Here is a 21,641-nt window from a genome sequence, read left to right as displayed (position 1 = left end):
ACTCTTATGAGGTCAACTTGTGTATGGTATTTCCTTTTAAAGAGACTCTGAAGCGAGAATAAATCTCGCTTCAGAGCTCATACTTAGCAGGGGCATGTGTGCCCTTTCTAAACCGCCGCTATCGTGCCGCTAAACGGGGGTCCCTTCACCCCCAAACCCACCCCTGCAAGACTTGGTCGTAGTCTTGGTCATAAATCTTGTCTTCCTGGAGGCAGGGCTAACGGCTGCAGCCCTGCCTCCAGTCGTGTCTATCAGGCGCGCATCGCCGCCTCTCCCCCGCCCCTCTCAGTGAAGGAAGACTGAGAGGGGCGGGGGAGAGGCGGAGATACGCGTCTGACAGATGCGCGTGGGGCAGGGCTGAGGCGGTTAGCCCTGCCCCAATGCGGAAGCGCTCCCCCGCTTTTTACAGAGGCGATTTGGGGGTGAAGGAACCCCCGTTGAGCCGCGGGATAGCGGCGGTTTAGCAGGGGCACACATGCCCCTGCTATCTATGAGGTCTGAAGCGAGATTTATTCTCGCTTCAGACCCTCTTTAACCACTTTAACCTTCAGTCATTTTTCACCTTATGCATCCACGCAATTTTCACCTCCCATTCTTTCGCCAATAACTTTATCACTAATTATTACAATGAATTGATCTATATCTTATTTTTTCCGCCACCAATTAGGCTTTCTTTGGGTGGTACATTTTGCTAAGAATTGTTTTTTTCTAAATGCATTTTAACAGGAATATTAAGAAAACATTTTTTAAAAATCATTATTTCTCAGTTTTCAGCCATTATAGCTTTAAAATAATACATGCTACCATAATAAAAAAACCCACACATTTTATTTGCCCATTTGTCCCTGTTATTACACCATTTAAATTACGTCCCTATCACAATGTATAGCGCCAATATTTTATTTGGAAATAAAGGTGCATTTTTTCAGTTTTGCGTCCATCACTATTTACAAGCTTATTATTTAAAAAATGTTAGTAATATAATCTCTTGACATGCATATTAAAAAAAGTTTAGACACTTGGATAACTAATTATGCTTTTAGTTTTTTTTTTTCAAATTAAAAGTTTTAACTAGAAAAAAAAATTACATTTGGGTATTTTTTTTGGGTGCGGGGGGTAAACCGTTAATTTTAAATGTAATTTATTGTGTTTTATGTAAAAAAAAATTGATTTACATGTAGTTTTACTATTTGGCCACAAGTTGTCTACAGTCATTTTTTTTTAAATTCCATCCTGTAAGCGATCACTCTCGCTTACAGGAAGTACAAGGAGGATGTGATTTTTATTTTTTGCTTAGAAAGACCGCGGCTTCTGATACGAAGCTGTTGGTCTTTCTACCAGGTACTTAGATTGATGAATAGGAACTATATTCCGATTCATTGATCTCCGGGCTAACGGGGGGCAACATGGGAGTGCGCAGCAGCGCAACAGCAGCTGTTTGGACGTGACAGTCACGTCCTAATGACTAAAATGGTTAAACAATACCATTTGCCTGGGTCCTGCTGACCACTCTTGGCTGCAGTAGCATTTGGATCACACACCTGAATCAAGCATGCGGTTAATCTATTCAGATTTAATTCAGAAATACCCCATCTGCATGCTTGTTCATAGTCTATGGCTAAAAGTATGTGTGGCCCCTGTGTTGTGCTGGCTGTGTGGCCCCTGTGTCACATGACATCGGGAGCCGTAGCTGTCCTACTGCACACAGCCTGGCGTGAGTACAGGCAGAAGAAAGGAAGCTGTGCTCGGATGATCAGTGAGTGATGGCTTCCTCTTCAGCGATTACACAGAGGGATGAGAAATAGAGAGTGGAAGCCCCTTTGCATGGTGGTGGGAAGGAGGGGGGCTTCACTACAAGCTGCCTGCTTTGCACTGCACGGAAGGGGAGAGAAAGAGGTGCCCTCCATTCCTGGCTTAAGTGGGAACATTTTGGACTGACTCAAGTATAAGGCGACCCCCACGCTTTTATACTTTGAGTCAGTCCTAAATGTCTTAACTTATAGCTGAGTACAAGGGAGTGCAGAATTATTAGGCAAATGAGTATTTTGACCACATCATCCTCTTTATGCATGTTGTCTTACTCCAAGCTGTATTGGCTCGAAAGCCTACTACCAATTAAGCATATTAGGTGATGTGCATCTCTGTAATGAGAAGGGGTGTGGTCTAATGACATCAACACCCTATATCAGGTGTGCATAATTATTAGGCAACTTCCTTTCCTTTGGCAAAATGGGTCAAAAGAAGGACTTGACAGGTTTAGAAAAGTCAAAAATAGTGAGATATCTTGCAGAGGGATGCAGCAATCTTAAAATTGCAAAGCTTCTGAAGTGTGATCATCGAACAATCACGCGTTTCATTGAAAATAGTCAACAGGTTCGCAAGAAGCGTGTGGAAAAACCAAGGCGCAAAATAACTGCCCATGAACTGAGAAAAGTCAAGCGTGCAGCTGCCAAGATGCCACTTACCACCAGTTTGGCCATATTTCAGAGCTGCAACATCACTAGAGTGCCCAAAAGCACAAGGTGTGCAATACTCAGAGACATGGCCAAGGTAAGAAAGACTGAAAGACGACCACCACTAAACAAGACACACAAGCTGAAACATCAAGACTGGGCCAAGAAATATCTCAAGACTGATTTTTCTAAGGTTTTATGGGCTGATGAAATGAGAGTGAGTCTTGATGGGCCAGATGGATGGGCCCGTGGCTGGATTGGTAAAGGGCAGAGAGCTCCAGTCCGACTCAGACGCCAGCAAGGTGGAGGTGGAGTACTGGTTTGGGCTGGTATCATCAAAGATGAGCTTGTGGGGCCTTTTCGGGTTGAGGATGGAGTCAAGCTTAACTCCCAGTCCTACTGCCAGTTTCTGGAAGACACCTTCTTCAAGCAGTGGTACAGGAAGAATTCTGCATCCTTCAAGAAAAACATGATTTTCATGCAGGACAATGCTCCATAACACGCGTCCAAGTACTCCACAGCGTGGCTGGCACGAAAGGGTATAAAAGAAGAAAAACTAATGACATGGCCTCCTTGTTCACCTGATCTGAACCCCATTGAGAACCTGTGGTCCATCATAAAATGTGAAATTTACAAGGAGGGAAAACAGTACACCTCTCTGAACAGTGTCTGGGAGGCTGTGGTTGCTGCTGCACGCAATGTTGATGGTGAACAGATAAAAACACTGACAGAATCCATGGATGGCAGGCTTTTGAGTGTCCTTGCAAAGAAAGGTGGCTATATTGGTCACTGATTTGTTTTTGTTTTGTTTTTGAATGTCAGAAATGTATATTTGTGAATGTTGAGATGTTATATTGGTTTCACTGGTAAAAATAAATAATTGAAATGGGTATATATTTGTTTTTTGTTAAGTTGCCTAATAATTATGCACAGTAATAGTCACCTGCACACACAGATATCCCCCTAAAATAGTTAAAACTAAAAACAAACTAAAAACTACTTTCAAAAATATTCAGCTTTGATATTAATGAGTTTTTTGGGTTCATTGAGAACATGGTTGTTGTTCAATAATAAAATTATTCCTCAAAAATACAACTTGCCTAATAATTCTGCACTCCCTGTATATACGGTACATATGACAGCCCTCATAAAACTCTCAAGTTCATGTAAGTTCATGTATACGTTTAAGATCAGATTTTATGATATATAGGCTAACTGAAAAAGATTAAAATAGCAATATAGAAATATTATAAATATCTTCTTCAGACTCACATTATGTGTAGGTTTCTTTAAGGAAAGATTATTAAACAGGAAAACTACAGAGTACACAGTTTTGTGCACCACGGATAAGCTTTATTGTTGTCAGAAGACTAGGATCTGAAGAGATGGATTTAATTAAATTAATCTGATAGCTCTATAAAATGTTTCTTTGGGCAGTCTTAAGAGGACCATTTGATCACTGGAATGGTTGTGCTGTCTTCCAGATTATTGCAGCTATTGAGCAGTGTTTCTATTATTATGAATCATCACAGTCAGGAGTCGATGAAAACAGTAAAACAACAGCATCCTCCCAGCCATATCCTGGTGAGTATAATGAGGTTTGGGCCATGTGTTTAAATTGTATATAGATATCTTAAGTACATGTTTCTTCCAAACTCTTTCTGTTGAGACAGTTTTAAAAACATTTTCTTAACCCAGTCTGCACTGTAACAGAACCACAAAATATAAGCCTACATACCATAATGTTAATAATCCTGACACTGTTATAATGGGTTTGTATAAAAAACTGTGGTGTTTCTGGCACCAAATTCAAAATGGGTATATATTTTAATAAAATGAAAAAATGTGTTTTTATGAAAGAAAAAAAAAAACACTTTTTACACAGGTTCTTCTTTATCAGGTTTATAAGATTTCTTGTATAGCAGCAAGTTAGGTGTACATTGCATGGCCATGTTTCTACAGAGCTAGCCTCCGGAATCAGTTCTTATTATAAACCTGAAGTGAGAGAAAAAGGCTGCCATCTTCATTCCTTTATAAAAGATGCAAGTTGCCTGGCTGTCATACTCAATTTTTGGCTTTCATTTTTTTTTTATTTGCACACCTGCAACAAGCCTGCCGCTAGATGAGTCATACCAGAGTCAAAGCATCTGATTTGCATGTTCATTCTGGGCCAGTGACTTAAAGTATTATCTTGCAGAGTATGGCCTCTTGCTCACTGCATATTTCAAATCCAATTCCGATTTGCGATTCCGATTTTCGATCCAGATTTCTATTTTCCCTGGATGCTATCAACACAAGAAGAAAAACAGTTAAAAAAATGCAACAGCTTGGAAGGATACAAAAAGTGAATAACCGAGAGCCCAATATAGTGCAGTATGTCTAGGGAAAAGGAACGTAACACGAAAATATGAGAAAGTTATACTCACAAGTCTGGGTTACCACCAGTGGCGTAGCGATAGGGGTTGCAGAGGTAGCGACCGCATCGGGGCCCTTAGGTCAGAGGGGCCCCGAGGGGCCCTCTTTCAATCACAATATTAGCTCTCTATTGGCCCTGTGTTAGTAATAATCACTTCTATAGATACTTTGAATAGTGGTAATCATTAACAAACTGTTCCCCATCCCCTCCTTACACCTCTGACACTGTAGTTGCCCTTGGCAGGTTTTGGTGCGCCGTATCAATTATGTATAGAGTGCTTGGGGGGCCCCATTGTAAAACTTGCACCGGGGCCCATAGCTCCTTAGCTACACCACTGGTTACCACAAAGGCAACCACTGAAGGTGCAGGTGGGGAGAATTATAACCTGACTCCACTCAGGTATAAGAAGTCGCTCTCTGTAGATCGGAAGAATTGGGAATACACCCCTCCACCCAGGGTGGACTAAATGAATGAATAATAGGTAGTAACAGAGGCGCCAAATTAGAATTAAATAGTTAAAAACCGTTTAAAAAGAGGGGGTAGGTGGACACCACCCTCAGGTATATAATGATCAGCCAACGAGTCGTTGTAAATAGACAATTGAATTTATTACAAGTTCTCCAAGTATGCAACGCGTTTCAACAAACAAAAACAATACAATATACCAGATATATATATATCAGATCTTCACAGTAGGTGCTTGGCCCATAGACTGATACAGCATTGGTAAGTGACAACACGCTGATTTCATCCAGATTAATGTATCTGTGATTGAAAGGTCTCATGAGAGGCCGACTTGGTCTGATTAATATACCTTTAATAGTCTATTGGTGTGTTCAGTGCTTTATATGTACAACTTTGTGCTTGTACCTGAGTTTCCTCCCTGGTTGTGATACATGTACTGTATATAGACTTATAATTAGAATTTGACATGCATCCATATTGGCTTATGAAAAGTATCATAAATGATAAGCTAATCCCTATGCTCATTATGGGGTATATTGCATTTTATGTAAACACATTTTGGACAGACTGTTGCACTCAATTTCGCTGAACTATGTACCTAGCGTCCGTTGGTATATTGTATTGTTTTTGTTTGTTTTAACAGTGTACCTCCAAACTTTGATTGCCTGATGAGGCGGGCGGTTGACCCGTGAAACGTTGCATACTTGGAGAACTTGTAATAAATTCAATTGTCTATTTACAACGACTCGTTGGCTGATCATCATATACCTTAGGGTGGTGTCCACCTACCCCCCTCCTTTTAAACGTTTTTTAACCATTTTATTCTAATTTGGCACCTCTGTTACTACCTATTATTCAGAAAAATTCAACAGGCAGTACCAATTAAAAATCACAAAACGGAATCACATGTAAAATCGCATCAACACCGCAAAACGAAATCGCATGAAGAGTGCAAGAGGCCTAACAGAACAGAAATCGGGCAACTTGCATTGTTTGTAAATGCCCTTTTACACTTAATGAGTTTTATTCTGTTGCTATGCACTGCGTTTTAAAGCATTGGGAAAAAACTTCAGCGTATAGTGTGAAATAGGCTGTAGGAAAACATGGACGCTGGACTGCACATCAGTTGTCTTTTTAGTTACATGTGACAGCAACTGATACAGTGTAAAAGGACCCTAGGGAATGAAGATAGCAGTTTTCATATTCCTCTTGCTTTGGGAACCTTAGGGCCCATTTTCACTACAAAGTGTCAAATCGCATGCTTTATTTACTTTGTTCCTGTTGAACACTCTGTGATGCTAGGTTATTGATTAGTGGATGGGAAAGGTGGAGGTGGGGTTGCTAGCTCATAAGTAAAATTGCAAAGATAACATGCTAAATGGTACAAATGAGCAAATTAGTTAAAGAGGAACTGTAACCAAGGATTGAACTTCATCCCAATCAGTAACTGTCCCCCTTTTCCATGAGAAATCTTTACCTTTTCTCAAGTAGATCATCGGGGGGCTCTGTGTGGCTGATATTGGGGTGAAACCCCTCTACTGTACTGACATTACACTGTGGGAGCCTTGTTGCTCTGTGGGAAATAACAGCTGTTTCCAACTGCCAAAAAAGCAGCAACTCCTTCCACAGATATCACCTGCCAGCATTAAAGATGTCACCATGTGATAAATGTCAGAATGTATATCAGGGAGAGTAAAGATTTTATCTAGAAAAAACAGGAGCGCTCCATAGTGTGTTACCAAAGAAGTCAATTTATTTCAAATTCAAGGTTCTACTTGCAAGAAAGCAGTGTAAAATTCGCCTATATGCGGTAGGCACATCCGCTAAAGCCCAAGAAGATGGATCTACACGCGCTGTGGCCTGCAGCGCGGTCTCCGGTAGCCTGGGAGTTCCGTCTCTCGGGGCAGTGGGCGGAGTCTATGCATAGACTCCGCCCACTGCCCCGAGAGACGGAACTCCCAGGCCACCGGAGACCGCGCTGCAGGCCACAGCGCGTGTAGATCCAGTGGTATTTACCCAGTGGTGGAGGAGCTCCAGCATATTGTGTCTACCATAGAAGAGACCCGGGATTGTTTTTTCATTGTGGAAGCGCAAGGATTTTGTGGTGTTTAGAGTAAAGATTTTACAATGGGCAAACACTGACTAAATCATTTATAAATAATTATTGTAAAAATTAAGCACTTATTTCATTAAGTTATTTTCACGGCAGTTCCTCTTTAAACTTGTTGCTGCGGGTTGTAGATTGTGTGCATATGTCACTAAACGTTACTGCTCTCAGTGGAGTTCAGCACATACTTCTGCGCACATGTTAGTATGCCATCGTTGAGTTGTGAGCTGGAAGAGCCGAATGATGGGTCTCCCAGCTGTCACTAAACTGCCCGGCGGTGTTAAATACTAATCCCCCCTCTGAGTCACCAGACCTCATAGGGAGGTGTTAATTTGGGGTCCAGTGATCGCCGGAGCCCCGAATTACTCTGACCAGCCCTGCACAGTATAACATAGCTGCTATATGAGGCGTCTGGTTTCCGCACCCAGCGGTCAGCGCCGTGCGCTGAAACCACCTGCTTCGATAATTCTGTGCATTGAATGTTGAAAGCTAAAATAAAGATGACAAAAAGTGAGTATTGGTTAGGCTAGGGGGAGGTTAATGATATCAGTTACCACTGGGTGTAGGCATCAGGAGCTGGCTTTTTGTTAAGTGGGGAGTTCAAGGCCAGAGATCAGAAAAACTTTTTTTGTCCATAAGGTTTAAATGTTTAGAGGTCAGGTATGGTTGAGTCATCAGGAGTGGCTAAATGCTGAAGGGGATGTTAAGGTTAGAGATCAGGAAGAGTTTAAAGAGTTTAAAGCCCTATTAAAGTAGTTTTACGAAATGTCACTCAGTGGAGCCCTCAACATATCGTTTCTACCACAGTATTGAACCAATTTTGGGGAAGACATTTACTATTCCATTATGGATTTTGGATTGTGTGAGATGAGAATAACCTAGAGCAGGGGTGTCAAACTCAATCGTGTAAGGGGCCAAAATCTAAAACATAGTCTGTCACAGGCCAAATAGTTTATTAATATTTAACACTTATTTGACAGTCTCGAACTAAGTTGAGTAACTGTAGCGACAATGGGGGGGGGGGGGGCACTCCTCCCCCTTGTGCAGAGTAGCACAGTGGAGCAGTTTAATATTTACCTGCTCCAGTTCTGCTTCTCGTCTCCTATGATCTTCCTGAGAGTCATGCACTCTATGCTGCGTACCTCTGGCTCCGTATGCATGTCACATGATTGGGAGATGGAGGTATGGAAGCACAGAGCATGTGACTGCTGGGAAGAACAGAAGAGACAACGCATCTCTGGAGCAGGTAAATATTTACTACTCTGCCATATGCGGAGATGGCGTCGGCGGGGTGGGAGCTGTGTGTGTGTGTGTGTGTGTGTGTATGTGTGTGTGTGTTTTACTAGTTACCACAGAAAGGGGGTCATGAGGGAGAGGTGTGTGCGTGTGTGCGTATTTTACTAGTTACCAGGAGGGGCGGGGGTTTGGATCCAAAGAGTGGGCCACATGCTTACTTTGTTCAACCCCAAACAACTTTATTGAGAAAAAGGTACAAAGAGAAACCTGCAGCAGTACTAGAGCAGTTGATCAGAGCAGCCTATCATATGCTTTGGTTCTTTTAACTATTGACTGACTGGTAGCTCTGATAACGACTCCACTTTTTCTCCAGTTTTTATGCACTTGTCATGATAAAACTCCCCCAGTGTCCAGCACATTACTCACAAGCAATATGTTTGGTTATTAGCATTGAGTCACTTTGATTATTTGAACTGAAGCCTCATTATCATAGTTATTTTTCAAGATCTAGATGACTTTCTTCTGAAGTCATTTTTGTCCCAATTTAAGAAATTCTCATCCACACATGACTACTAAATGTCAGGTTGATAAGACCAGCTTTCATGTTTACCTGTCATCTATAGCTAACCTAATGCATATGATGCGAGACAGAATGGCAAAATACTTAATTACATGGCATTATCAGCTGCTCAGTGACTCTGACATTTCGCTTAAAAACAGCGAGTTTCTGACTTCACAACAAAGAAAATGCCACGCTATGTCTTTTAACTATTACGTTCTTAAATCAGCTTGAAGTCACTTGGCTATGCATATGAAACTAGGATTTGTATGAAACGCCCAAGACTGGTTGTATGTCTAGCATGTTATTTAGTACAGCATAATCTTGTTATAATAAACTCGAGTGTAGTAAACATTCGGGTATAGTAAACTACTTCTCCAGGTCCCGGACAATCTCCATTATAAGTCTATGAGAGCAATGCCTGGTATAATAAACCCAGCTATAATAAAACTTTTGTTATAGTAAACACGTTTTTTGGCCCCTACGTGCCACTGACTCTGGATATAGTAAAAAAGGGGTGGTGCATGCGTCATGACAGTGTGAAACCCATGGTCTGCTGCTATCCTCGGGCTGGTGCTGCAAAACCCACACGCGGAGGTATCAGAACCACTCACAGGAGGCGAGTGGCTGCCTTTATTCAGTGACAGCTGTAATTTTTAAAGAGAACCCGAGGTGGGAATTACTAATAGGAGGGAAGTGACGCGGGCGGGTAGCGGCGATGCGGAGGAGGCGGGGGAGCGGCGCTGATAGACAGCGCTAAGGTAAACATTGTGCTGGCGACGCGCTGCGTGTCGCCAGCACTGCGGGGTCTATAGCGGCGAGCAGGGGGGACATGGAGGCATACGATGGGGCAACAGAGGCTGGTCTTAGTGTGCACAACCAGCCTCTGTGCCCCAATAGTATTAGTAATTCCCACCTCGGGTTCTCTTTAAGGAGCCCTGGATACTGTAATATGTCCAGCCTGGCTATGCTTACCTAAGGTATACTTACCCTTGTACTCCACCAAATGTGCAAGTGCTTGTACTGTACCTGCAATGGGAGGACAGAGTTGTTCTTTTGCAGCAGCGTATGTACCGGGCATGCTGGGCTATTTCTAGGACAATTTCTGACATAGTATACTTCCTGGTCCCTTGGCGTTTACTGTAATGAGAATATACTGTATTTAGTACTTAAACAGGGAAAATACTGGACCGCATTTGCTCTTTCTGTATTAAGTTATTAGGTTTTAATGATTCTGACCATGATGGACGACAACTACTAAGCTACTAAGAGTCCTGTTACACTGGCAGCATTCCGACCCGAAAATTGAATTGGATGTGATTTTGTGGCGTTCCTTAACCTTCCTGGTGGTATGGACGAGCTCAGCTCCTCCATAACCGCCGAGTCTGATATCTCTGGCCCTGCTGGGCCGATTTACTTCAAGTAAACTGCGCCACACGCAGCTAGCACTTCGCTCAGCGGCGATCGCCCGCACACAGTGGAAGAAGAGCCCCCCCGGCAGAGCCCTGCGCTGCCCGGACCAAACACTTTTGGGCAGCGCAAAGGGCTGGATCTGAGGCACCTGATGTCAGGACGGCGGCTGACGTCCATGACGTCAGCCCGATCATTGCCATGGCGACGGGGTAAGCCTAACAAGAAATCCCGCTCTCCGTGGGATTTCTTGTTACTTGTGATCGCCGACAGCGATGTGCGCCCTCTAGTGGCCTTTCATGCTGCCAACTTTCAGTTGGCAGCATGAAAAAAAAAATGACAAGAAAAAAACCCTGCTGCCTTCACTCTGGCAATTTAAATAGAATGCCAGGGTGGTTAACTTGCAGGAGCACTATGATTATCGCCATAATTGCAGTTCCCCCTTTTCCACTGCTGTGATTGTATCCAATTGGATTTTTTATGCGATTGCACTGCCTGCTGCAGTTTTACGGTGATTATACTTAGGTACTAGACTTATGGGAGTGCTTGTAAATCATATGGCAAGCATGGTACTATGTGATTTTTAATTCAGTTTCCCGATGTGGTGTGAAGCCCCACCCATCTCTCTGAAAATTTAAATCACACCATACATCATGAGGACTGAATGAAAAAAATCACGCAGCAACACATGGGAAATCGCATTAAGAAGAACCTACAGTGAGTGAAAAAGGGCTCTTAATGTCAACAGGTAATTTTTAAACTGATAGATTTAGCTGCTTGATTAGTTCTTTACAGATGATAGAAACAGCTCCAGACACAATATAATTGATGGTGCAGAGATGAACAATTTGCTTATTAATAATGACAAAGTCACACTGGTGGAAGTAGCAGAACAATTCCTGCGTCATTAGAGGAGCAGTAAAAGATTTAACTTCTTGTCGACCACTTAACGCAGAATGGTGGTGGCTCCCTTGTTCCTTGGCGATGGATATATGCATCATCTCGCGAGGAACAAGCTTTGACGAGAGAGATGCACACTCCCGTCAGTATAAGCAGCAGGCCCCAGCGATCATCCTGGCAGCCAGTGATCGGAGCTGGCAGGCTGTTTTTTTAGTGATCAAATGTGTTAGTATTTATATAGCGCTGACATATTCCGCAGCGCTGTTCAGAGTATATTGTTTTGTCACTTTCTGTCCCTTGGAAGAGCTCACAATCTAATACCTACTATAGGCATATGTCTATGTATGTATTGTGTATTGTATGTATCGTAGTCTAGGTCCAATTTAGGGGGAAGCCAATTAAGTTATCTGTTTGTTATTGTTAAACAAAATTCAGTCTTTTTTAATTCATATTAAAAAAAAATAGCAGCAGCAATCAAATACCCAAATACCTCCAAAATAAACCTCTATTTGTGAGAAGAAAAGGAGGTACAATTCATTTGGGTGCTAAATTGTGTAACCAACCAATAAACCGTAAAATTGTAAAAAAAAAATCCTGGTCACTGGGGGCTTTAAACCTCTGGGGCTCAAGAGGTTATAGACTCAAAACAGATTTCACACAAGAGAAAAAGGTATGACAATAGATATAATGGTACTCAGTGCATCATGGTTATTCACATTTTGTTTGAAGCAGTAAGCTTGCAATAAAGCTGATTTTTACGAGTTTGATTTGGAGTTTTAAGGCATAAAAACTATTACAGTGAAGCCATCACACATGGAAAAATTATGATTTTGGGAGGTCATACAAGACTCTTTTGTCACGATTGTCCGTGTGCCTATATCTTTTTTTAGGGGGGGGGGGGGGTGTTTGCTTGCTTTTTGTTTTTGTCACAGAAAGAGGCAATTGTCATGAAGCGGTCAGCTGCCTGTAGATTATTGCATGATGCCCAGAGAGCCACCTCATCATTTCTGATAATGCTGTTATTATGTTATTACTGCACTGTTACTGTAATGCTGTTATTACTGTTCTTATGTGGTGGTGAAACCAATTGATTTCTTCATGACAGGTAATGTTTTTCAGGCATTGGACAAATGTAAGCAACTATGCCTTAGTGTGTAATTAATTGCAGTAATAAAACATTTTTCCCTGAGAACCACTTGACAGACACACACCTGTCATTTAAAGAAAACCTAAAAGTCTCCTAGAGTAGGTACACATTGATTGGTCAATTTTAGAATTGCATAATAGGCCGACTACTAAAAATAGTTTGGCTGTGGCTGCAGATTTTAAAATAAGTATTCCTATAGCAAGCATACTCTATAGATTGACGGTCTTTCTTTCATTTGGGGAAGGAGGTGACAGGTTTGCTAGAGAAAGGTCATAGCAAGCCCCCGACCTTCAATGTGGAAGGCATGCATTTTACAGACCATATGGTTACAGGAGAATGTCATTCATAGAAAATTAGCCAATGGCAGTTTGACAAGATTTTGATGTTGTACCCTGCCATAGTAGTTCAATGCATATTGCCCTAGAATCTACATGGCAAAAAAGCAAAATGAGACTTGCTGGCACGACAATGCATAGAAAATGTGACTGGTTGTAAATATACGCTGAATTATATGTAAGAAAATAATACTGCCTTTCTGTGACTTACTAAATTAAGTCCACTCTAGGAATTCCGCTGAAATTGTTACTGATGTTTTGTTGGCTTGTGTGTACAGCTGTCCCTTGAAGCAGTAAACAACCTGCTGATGGGGAATATTTATTAGTCTCATGTTCAGTTAGGCTAGTAATTTTGACCAAGACTAAGATTTTATTTGACAGAGTGAAAAATCTATTATTCTCTGCGCTGTTGGTGTCAGTCAAAGGAAATGTCACATTTCCATGTGCATCTACAAAACCTTAATTATGTGTCTTTCTCCTTTTTTCTCTCCAGGCACTAAGCAGAAGGCATTGTACTCCAGAAAGGAGTTACATTATTTATACTTTGTTCATTCACTTAGTCTTCTCGGCAGATTGCTGATATATAAACAAGGCAGAAGCCTGTTTCCAATAAAGCTGAAGAATCGAAAAGGTATTTAAATAAAATGATGATATACATGCTTATCAATGTGACTGTAATACTAATGTCTGTATTTCTTTCAGCCAGTCAGATTTTACTAATACTTATGCTAGTGTTTTGTAAATGTAAGTAACAAACTTACCCTTATTTGTGCACAGAAGATATCAAATCATCTTTAGGGGGAACAAAAAAAATCAAATCTGTCTGTCAATTTACGTATACCACAGTAGATAGGCCGACATTTCTACACCACAGTTTTGTGTGTAAAACACTTGTGGGGTGGGGGGGTGTCGGCCTATCTGCGGGGAATATATCACGAGTGATGTGTCAGGGGGTTCCATATGCATAGTGCACTGTGGAGCGTGCTGCAGTGTGTATAGCTACCTGTCCTCACTTCAGCTTGCACCCACTGATGTTCCCAGCAGCTTTTCAAACTGACCAATAGAGCTCCAGGGTCACTGCAGTCACATGACATTGAGCCTGGGGCTCTAGTGGCCAGTTCAAAAGCTGCACAGGGCACTAGAGGAAGCAAGCCAGCGTGAGGACAGTTTGCTATGCATGCTGAAGCATGCTCATTTATGCACTCTGCACCTGTGGGCACCTCAAACTTTTTGGGAATTTTCTCACAGCACTGTGCCCACTGCTGATGGACATTAGAGCACTGGTACACTCTTTGGCCTATTGTGGTGCTCAGTAATGAAGGAGCAAGACTTTATATTGATATTCAATCGCCCCAGTAATCTAATAATCAGCTAAGCATCCCTTCACTAATCAATAAAGGAATTCTCTCAAGAGCTCTTATCCATTTGCCAGAAGTGCAAAATTAACAAAGCACATGACAAGAATAACTTATTTCTTCTCTCACTGAGTGATTGGGGGAAGTGTGAAGTGAGATTGGGGGGCTCGGAGACATGGGAACCCAGCAGGCAGTGTGCACAGATTTTATTTAGATTTCATACTGAAATCTATTGTAAATTTGTGTACAGTGTGTGGAGGGATTTGATAAGTTAGATCCCTCTCTGATTGGATAATGATCTGAGAGAGGTCTATCTGTTAACGATGGGTCCATCAGACCCTCCGTTCAGCCGACAGTAGCATTTGTGTACAAGCTGTCGGCAGACTGATAAGGCTGTTTCTGAACGATCCGCTCAGCGGGAGGGTCTGACGGACCCGTTGTTTGCGGCGGTATGGCGTGTTTACGCGCCTTCAGCCAAACCGATTTTTGTATGGCCAGCTTTACTGTTTTGAAACCGCACACCATGATTTATCTTATTTTGGCAGTGCAACAAATTGCATACGTTGTGAAAATCAGATTTGGAATGTATGCTATTGAAAAAGACCCTAAGGTTTTCATAGAAAATCTATTTGTTTAACATAGTATTATATCCATCTGTATAGGTTCATTTTAACTTATCAATCATTTCAGTTCTTGGAAAACATTGTTCCTATATACAGGTGGTCCCCGACTTACGTCCGACATGCACATGTTCATTTGAACTGAAATGTGAATATTTGTTCTGAGCAGCTCTCCAGCTTTGCCACTTTTGACGTTGGTTCACACTACAAGAGCTTTTCCAAGCGTTTTGTGATTTTAAAAAGCTCTTGCTAATGCTACCCTATGTGTGTGTTCGCACTGGAGCAATGTGATTTTGTAAAAATTCCCCATAGCATTGCATTAGCAAGAGCTTTTCAATTTGCTAGCGTTTTAAAAGTTCTTGTAGTGTGCACCAGCCCTTACTCTGCCCTTGATAAATTATCTTTAATGATTTTTGCCATGTCATTTTCTATTTAGGCTTTAAAGAGAATCTGTATTGTTAAAATCGCACAAAAGTAAACATACCAGTGTGCTAGGGGACACCTCCTATTACCCTCTGTCACAATTTCGCCGCTCCCCGCCGCATTAAAAGTAGTCAAAAACAGTTGTAAAAAGTTTGTTTATAAACAAACAAAATGGCCACCAAAACAGGAAGTAGGTTGATGTACAGTATGTCCACACATAGAAAATACATCCATACACAAGCAGGCTGTATACAGCTTTCCTTTTGAATCTCAAAAGATCATTTGTGTGTTTACCTTCTGTCCCCTGCTTCTCTCATGCACTGAAGTGACAGGCTTCCTGCAGACAGCTCTGCCTGTGCCTGTGTTTGCAATTCCTCAGTATGTGTCAGCCAGCTACTTTTACAGCCTAAAGGCCCATACACACGTCGGATTTTAGCGAACGACCCGTCGTTTGAACGTTCCGTCGTTCGGACGTTTTCGGGTCAAATCCGACGTGTGTACAGACTATTGTTCGGGTGATAAGACTGGTTACCGACGATCCGCCGGGCGGATCGCTGGTAAGTCTGACAGGGGAAAGATACATTGATTTATTACAGAGACAGTTATAGTAGAAAGTGCTGTTGTAAGGCAGAGCACATTAGAACAGCTTTAGGAACTTGTAGGATGGTAGAAAAAACGTTGTAATTTTTGGTACAGAGTCTCTTTAAGTTGTATGATAGAACTTGGGGCAATAGGTTAGAGTTACATTTTATGCATAACAATTTGAACTTGAAACACTTTAGTAGTTTGAAGCAGAAAGATATGGTTATTGCGGACTCCAGAAAGGTTCCATTTACAATTAGAACTATACATATAAATAATTATCTCATTTCAGTACAAGTTTGGTTTCAAATATATAGTAACGTTTTTCTTTACAAGGTAAAGTATTTCATATAATTCATTTTTTTTCAGAAGCCGTGACATTATCTGACCTGGTGGTTCTTTTCACCCATATTATGATATATTGCTCAAATGTACAAAAGCGGGCAGCTGGAGCTTATACAGGTAATTGCTTTTAAATTATAATATGTTTTTACATGTCCTTAAGCTATCACAAAGTGGTGTCCCCCAGCCAGCTGGAATACAAGTATTTGGAATGTTGCCTCAGCTCCCCCAATAATTCTGCACAGTCAAATCATTACAGCACAAGGGAACCCAAAAATGAACAAGGCACTTTAATTTAAATAGAATTTAATCTGATAAATGCACATCATTATTTCTATAAAAAATATTTCAAGGCACATATTTCATGTGCAAAATATAGTTTGCAGACTTTACTACAGACCTTGTTACTACAGACATTGTTCTCTCCTCTCTGGATGCTGCTGGTGAATGGGTCAGGAAGAATTATAGATGATTTGCTATATTTCTCAGCACAATACACAATAGCATTATCTGCTGGTCAGAAACCACTCACACACTTGTAATTCTCATTCTATATGGATATGTGCACAGCTGCAAGCAAGCACAGATACAGAACTGTTTTTGATATTAAACTATTCAGTTTCACAAGTAATTCTTATTAATCAACCAATTTAAGTTTAGTTTGGCTGTAAATACATTTGTCAAGATAGGCTCCAGATTCCCTTATCTTTTTAGGAAGCTATCCCATCCTAGTTTCCAAATCAGGGATGAAGTCCAGGCACAGTCCTCAGTTGCAAAATGTATTTAGGTGTCTTCAGTGCATTAAAAGTCAGCAGAAATCGTGCACTCAGGGTGCTTGGAGTGAGACAGTTGGATGGGTAATCAGATTACTTTGGATAGGTAATCACATACTTTGTATGTGACCAAGTGCATTACTGACGCTTGATCACATGCTTTGTCCACACCTGGACCAAGCACGTGGTCAAGTTTCAGTTACGTGAAACGGCTGTAGTACCCGTCTGTCACCACTCTTGCTCCCACTTCTGATTACCTGTCCCACTGTCTCACTCCTGAAGACACCTCACTACATTTGGCAACTGAGGACTGTGCCTGGACTTCACCATTGATTTGGAAAATTTGCTGTTTTCCTTCTCCCTCGTGGGAACCACGAGCACGTCCGCTCGATGTTGCAGTGACAGAGACGGGTAAGATCTGCATATGCTGTATATGATATAAAGTAGAAGCATTTTCCTTCACCCCTTTGAACAAAGTGCCTAGCCTGCTGTTTGTTTTGCATTGCTATCCCATCTTAAATTGGCAATGAGAGCCCTCCAGGGATATTGGATTAAGATGTGGTGCAAGGGAGCCAGGACAACAATAGTGTTGAATAATACAGTAGGCAATGGAGCTCATTTTGAAAAAAGCCTGGTGTAGAAGCTGAGGATACAGTGACTAGGAGAAATTTGTAGATGCGGTGCACAGCGTGACCAAGCATCTAGTGAGACGCGAAACTGCAAGCCCCGTACGGTGCCCGGCACCCCCACTTCCATGTCATCACCATCGCCCCAATCACTGATGTATGCACTATTGGTTCAATGTCTGCTGTATCATTTGGAGCAATGTCCTTATAATAAACAAAGACGGAAGGTGCCCGAATGCCTGTTTCTTTTTCTCCCACAAAGAATGTTTGTGGATAAAGAACTGGTTAAGGGACAGAAGGCAAAGAGTGGTGGTAAATGGGTTTTATTCAAAATGGGAAACTGTCAGCAGTGGGCTTCCGCAAGGGTCAGTACTCGGTCCAATCCTTTTCAACCTATTTATTAATGATCTAGTGAATGGAATACAAAGTAATATTGCCATCTTTGCAGATGATACAAAATTATGTGGAATTTTCTAAACACTAAGCATGATAGTGAAATTTTACAGCAGGATCTCAACAGCATTGCTATATGGGCAGACAGATGGCAGATTAAATTTAATGTAGATAAAGGTACAACCATGCACCTTTAACATGCCAGTGGTAGAGCAACATAATGTATAAATGGCTTACAGCTGAGAACATCAGACTTGTAGAAGGACTTGGGAATACTGGTTGGTAACAAGTTACACACCCATATTAAATTCCAAGCAGCAGCAGCTAAAGCTAATAAAATTCTGTGATGCATGAAACGGGAAATAAAATCACGAGATGCTAGTATACTACTCCCTCTGTTTAAATGCCTTCTAAGGCTACATCTAGCGTATGGAATACTGTTTTGGGTACCCCATTATAGAAAGGACATTAACATACTAGAACAGGTAAAACAAATGGACAACTAAGCTAATCAGTCAGTTGGAAGGTCTCACTTACTAAAAACGTTTGGACATGTACATCAGAGGGCAATACTAAATCTTGGCAGATAGGCTTTTTGTCCCTGAGCTTGTACAACGGACAAGGGGACATGATCCACGTATGGTGGAAAATGTTGAATATTTTACCACAGGAGAAGAAATGGCAAATTCTTTATCTGCATTTGAAAGAGTTTTGAATAATTTCCTTGCATTGAAGGACATCCGTGGGCATAATTACTAGTTAACCACTTGCCGACCGCACGCTTATACCGTGTGTCGGCAAAGTGGCAGCTGCAGGACCAGCGACGCAGTATTGCGTCGCCAGCTGCAGCCTAATTAATCAGGAAGCAGCCGCTCGTACGAGCGGCTGCTTCCTGTCAATTCACGGCGGGGGGCTCCGTGAATAGCCTGCGGGCCGCCGATGGCGGCTCGCAGGCTAAATGTAAACACAAGCGGAAATAATCCGCTTTGTTTACATTTGTACGGTGCTGCTGCGCAGCAGCGCCGTAAGGCAGATCGGCGATCCCCGGCCAATCAGCGGCCGGGGATCGCCGCCATGTGACAGGGGACGTCCTGTCACTGGCTGCACAGGACGGATAGCGTCCTGTGCAGCCCAGATCTCCCGGGGGTGGCAGGTAGGAGAGGGAGGGGGGGAATTTCGCAGCGGAGGGGGGCTTTGAGGTGCCCCCCCCCCCGCAAAATGCCAGCCAGGAGGAGCGATCAGACCCCCCCTGCACATCATCCCCCTAGTGGGGAAAAAAGGGGGGCGATCTGATCGCTCTGAGTGCCCTCTGATCTGTGCTGGGGGCTGCAGAGCCCACCCAGCACAGATCACCTAAAACAGCGCTGGTCCTTAAGGGGGGGTAAAGGGTGGGTCCTCAAGTGGTTAATGCCCAGCAAACTTGATCCAGGGATGTTATCTGACTGCACGTTGCACTCGGGAAGGAATTATTCCCCCTTGCAGGTTAGCTGGCCCAAGCTTTGTAAGGTTTTTATTCCTGCCTTCCCCTGGTACAACTGGCATATGTGAGGGTGCAAGAGAGAAAGGTACCTCATGCTTACTTATTGATTTTATTTTTTTTTTCTGGTTGAACTTGATGGCCGAATGTGTTTTTTCAGCCAACCTATGTAACTGTGTAACTGTTTAACTGTTCATCCCATTGTTTATGCCTTCCTGATCTCCTAATGCTGGTAGGCGTCAGGAAAGTGGCAGCCCCAGGACCACCTAACACCGAAAGGCATCAAGAGTGGTGGGAGGAGATTAGCGGGGATCTCGCAAGCCGATCCATCATCAGTCTACTAGCGGCGAATGCCGCTAGCAGACTGTTAGACAGTGAAACTGCCATCTATTTACATTGTACAGCACTGCGATCTACAGTAGTGCTGTACTGGGGACAGCCGTGTCACTCGGCTGTCCCTTGGAGCGGCTCCAACGCGATCGAGGCTGATGCCTATGAGAGGGATTGCTGTGATTGGATCTTGGGGGGGAAAAATAAAAAAAATACACATTTTTGTTACAAAAAAATAAGAATAAAACAAGATGCCTCCAACAGAAAGCTCTGGTGGTAGCAAGAAAAGGGGGGGGGGGAATGCATTTATGTGCTAAGTTGTATGGCTCTGCAGCAAGCTTTTAAAGCTGCAGAGCACAGAATTGTAAAAAATCGCCTTGTCACTAGGGGGATGTAACCCTATGGTAGTTAAATGAGGTTCTAATGTGAGGAGATTGTGATGGGGTCAAGAGTCATTTGAAACTTTGTAAATCAGACATGGTGAAGCTGTGACCCTGTTTTGTAACTTTGGAACACTGAAAGTATTTGGCCCAAGCCGGATCGAAGACTGATACTAGGTAGATATTTAAGACACATGCACATACCAGATGAAACCCCCGATGTTCCCCCGACCACTCAGCCAGCAGTCTGTCCTGGCGGATCACTTTGGCCAAGCAACAGAAGATAGCATTGTTCTCCACCACTTACCCTGTATGCCGCGCGACATCATTCTCACTCCACCCCCCCCCCCCCCCCCTGCATAGAGCAAAGATCGTTGCTCGCTTGCAAGCAAGCAAGAAACTCATCTGCACAGCCTTGGCCCTGCAATGTTGCCTGAAGGATCGGATCCCGATCCCCATTAGATGGCATATTGTGCATGTGTTTGGGCCTGAAGACTGCGCAAACTACTTTTGTTTTATTTGACTAAATAGACTTTGTTAAACAGACATTGTTTTTGTATTGATACCTCATAGTTTTCACATTAACCTTGCTGTGGTTATACACTGCCTATTTTTGTACCTCTTCACCATGCACCTTAGACAGCATATTACAATTAAAGTAGACAGTTGACCCCGTTTGCTGTTTATATTGATGCTGACTAGTCCTCTAACTTCATGTATATTTTGTGAATCCTATGGGAAGAACTCTGCTCTTCAAGTTATTGCCTTTTCCCATGTTTTCATATGTACATGCACACAACTCCTCATATCTCATAACGTAAGTGGAAACAAGAGTAGAATAGACATGGAATGGGTTTTAGAAGTAATGTAAAGTGTTTCATTATATTTCCTTTATCCATTTATTATGTTTGGGACCAAAATATCATATTACAAGTAGACTTTTTTAGGTTAGCCTACTGGTTTGATTGACAGGTTTATGGAGCTCAATGGAGCGTTATTTTACTGCATTAAGAATGAAATCTGTAATTTTACAGAAGCCATATCTGCTAACTAGAGTGGGGCTAAACCTCTGATTTTAGGTTCGCGAACCGGGTTCGCGAACTTACGCGTAAGGTTCGGTTCGCGTAAAAGTTCGCGAACCGCAATAGACTTCGATGGGGATGCGAACTTTGAAAAAAAAAATTATGCTGGCCACAAAAGTGATGGAAAAGATGTTTCAAGGGGTCTAACACCTGGACCCCCAGGTGGAGGAGTGGGATACATGCCAAAAGTCCCCGGGAAAAATCTGGATTTGACGCAAAGCAGCGTTTTA

At 42.4% G+C, this 21,641-nt stretch overlaps 1 protein-coding gene across 8 annotated transcripts in view; it reads left to right on the top strand.

Annotated features, from left to right (window-relative positions):
• The window catches only part of TBC1D32 (TBC1 domain family member 32), a 478,427-nt gene that overhangs the window by 128,491 nt on the left and 328,295 nt on the right, over window positions 1-21,641 (top strand). For 7 of the 8 annotated variants that reach the window (XM_068231378.1, XM_068231377.1, XM_068231379.1 and 4 more), the window contains 3 exons: window positions 3,938-4,037; window positions 13,522-13,659; window positions 16,378-16,470. In XM_068231378.1, the coding sequence (XP_068087479.1) occupies window positions 3,938-4,037; window positions 13,522-13,659; window positions 16,378-16,470 (331 nt within the window). The remainder of the gene's footprint in view (window positions 1-3,937; window positions 4,038-13,521; window positions 13,660-16,377; window positions 16,471-21,641) is intronic. The other variant, XM_068231380.1, reaches the window with a different exon arrangement.

Source organism: Hyperolius riggenbachi, chromosome 4 (assembly GCF_040937935.1).
Source record: "Hyperolius riggenbachi isolate aHypRig1 chromosome 4, aHypRig1.pri, whole genome shotgun sequence".
Lineage (NCBI taxonomy): Eukaryota > Metazoa > Chordata > Amphibia > Anura > Hyperoliidae > Hyperolius > Hyperolius riggenbachi.
The sequence above is the reverse complement of the archived record's forward strand: the minus strand, read 5'-3'. Positions and strand labels throughout refer to the sequence as shown.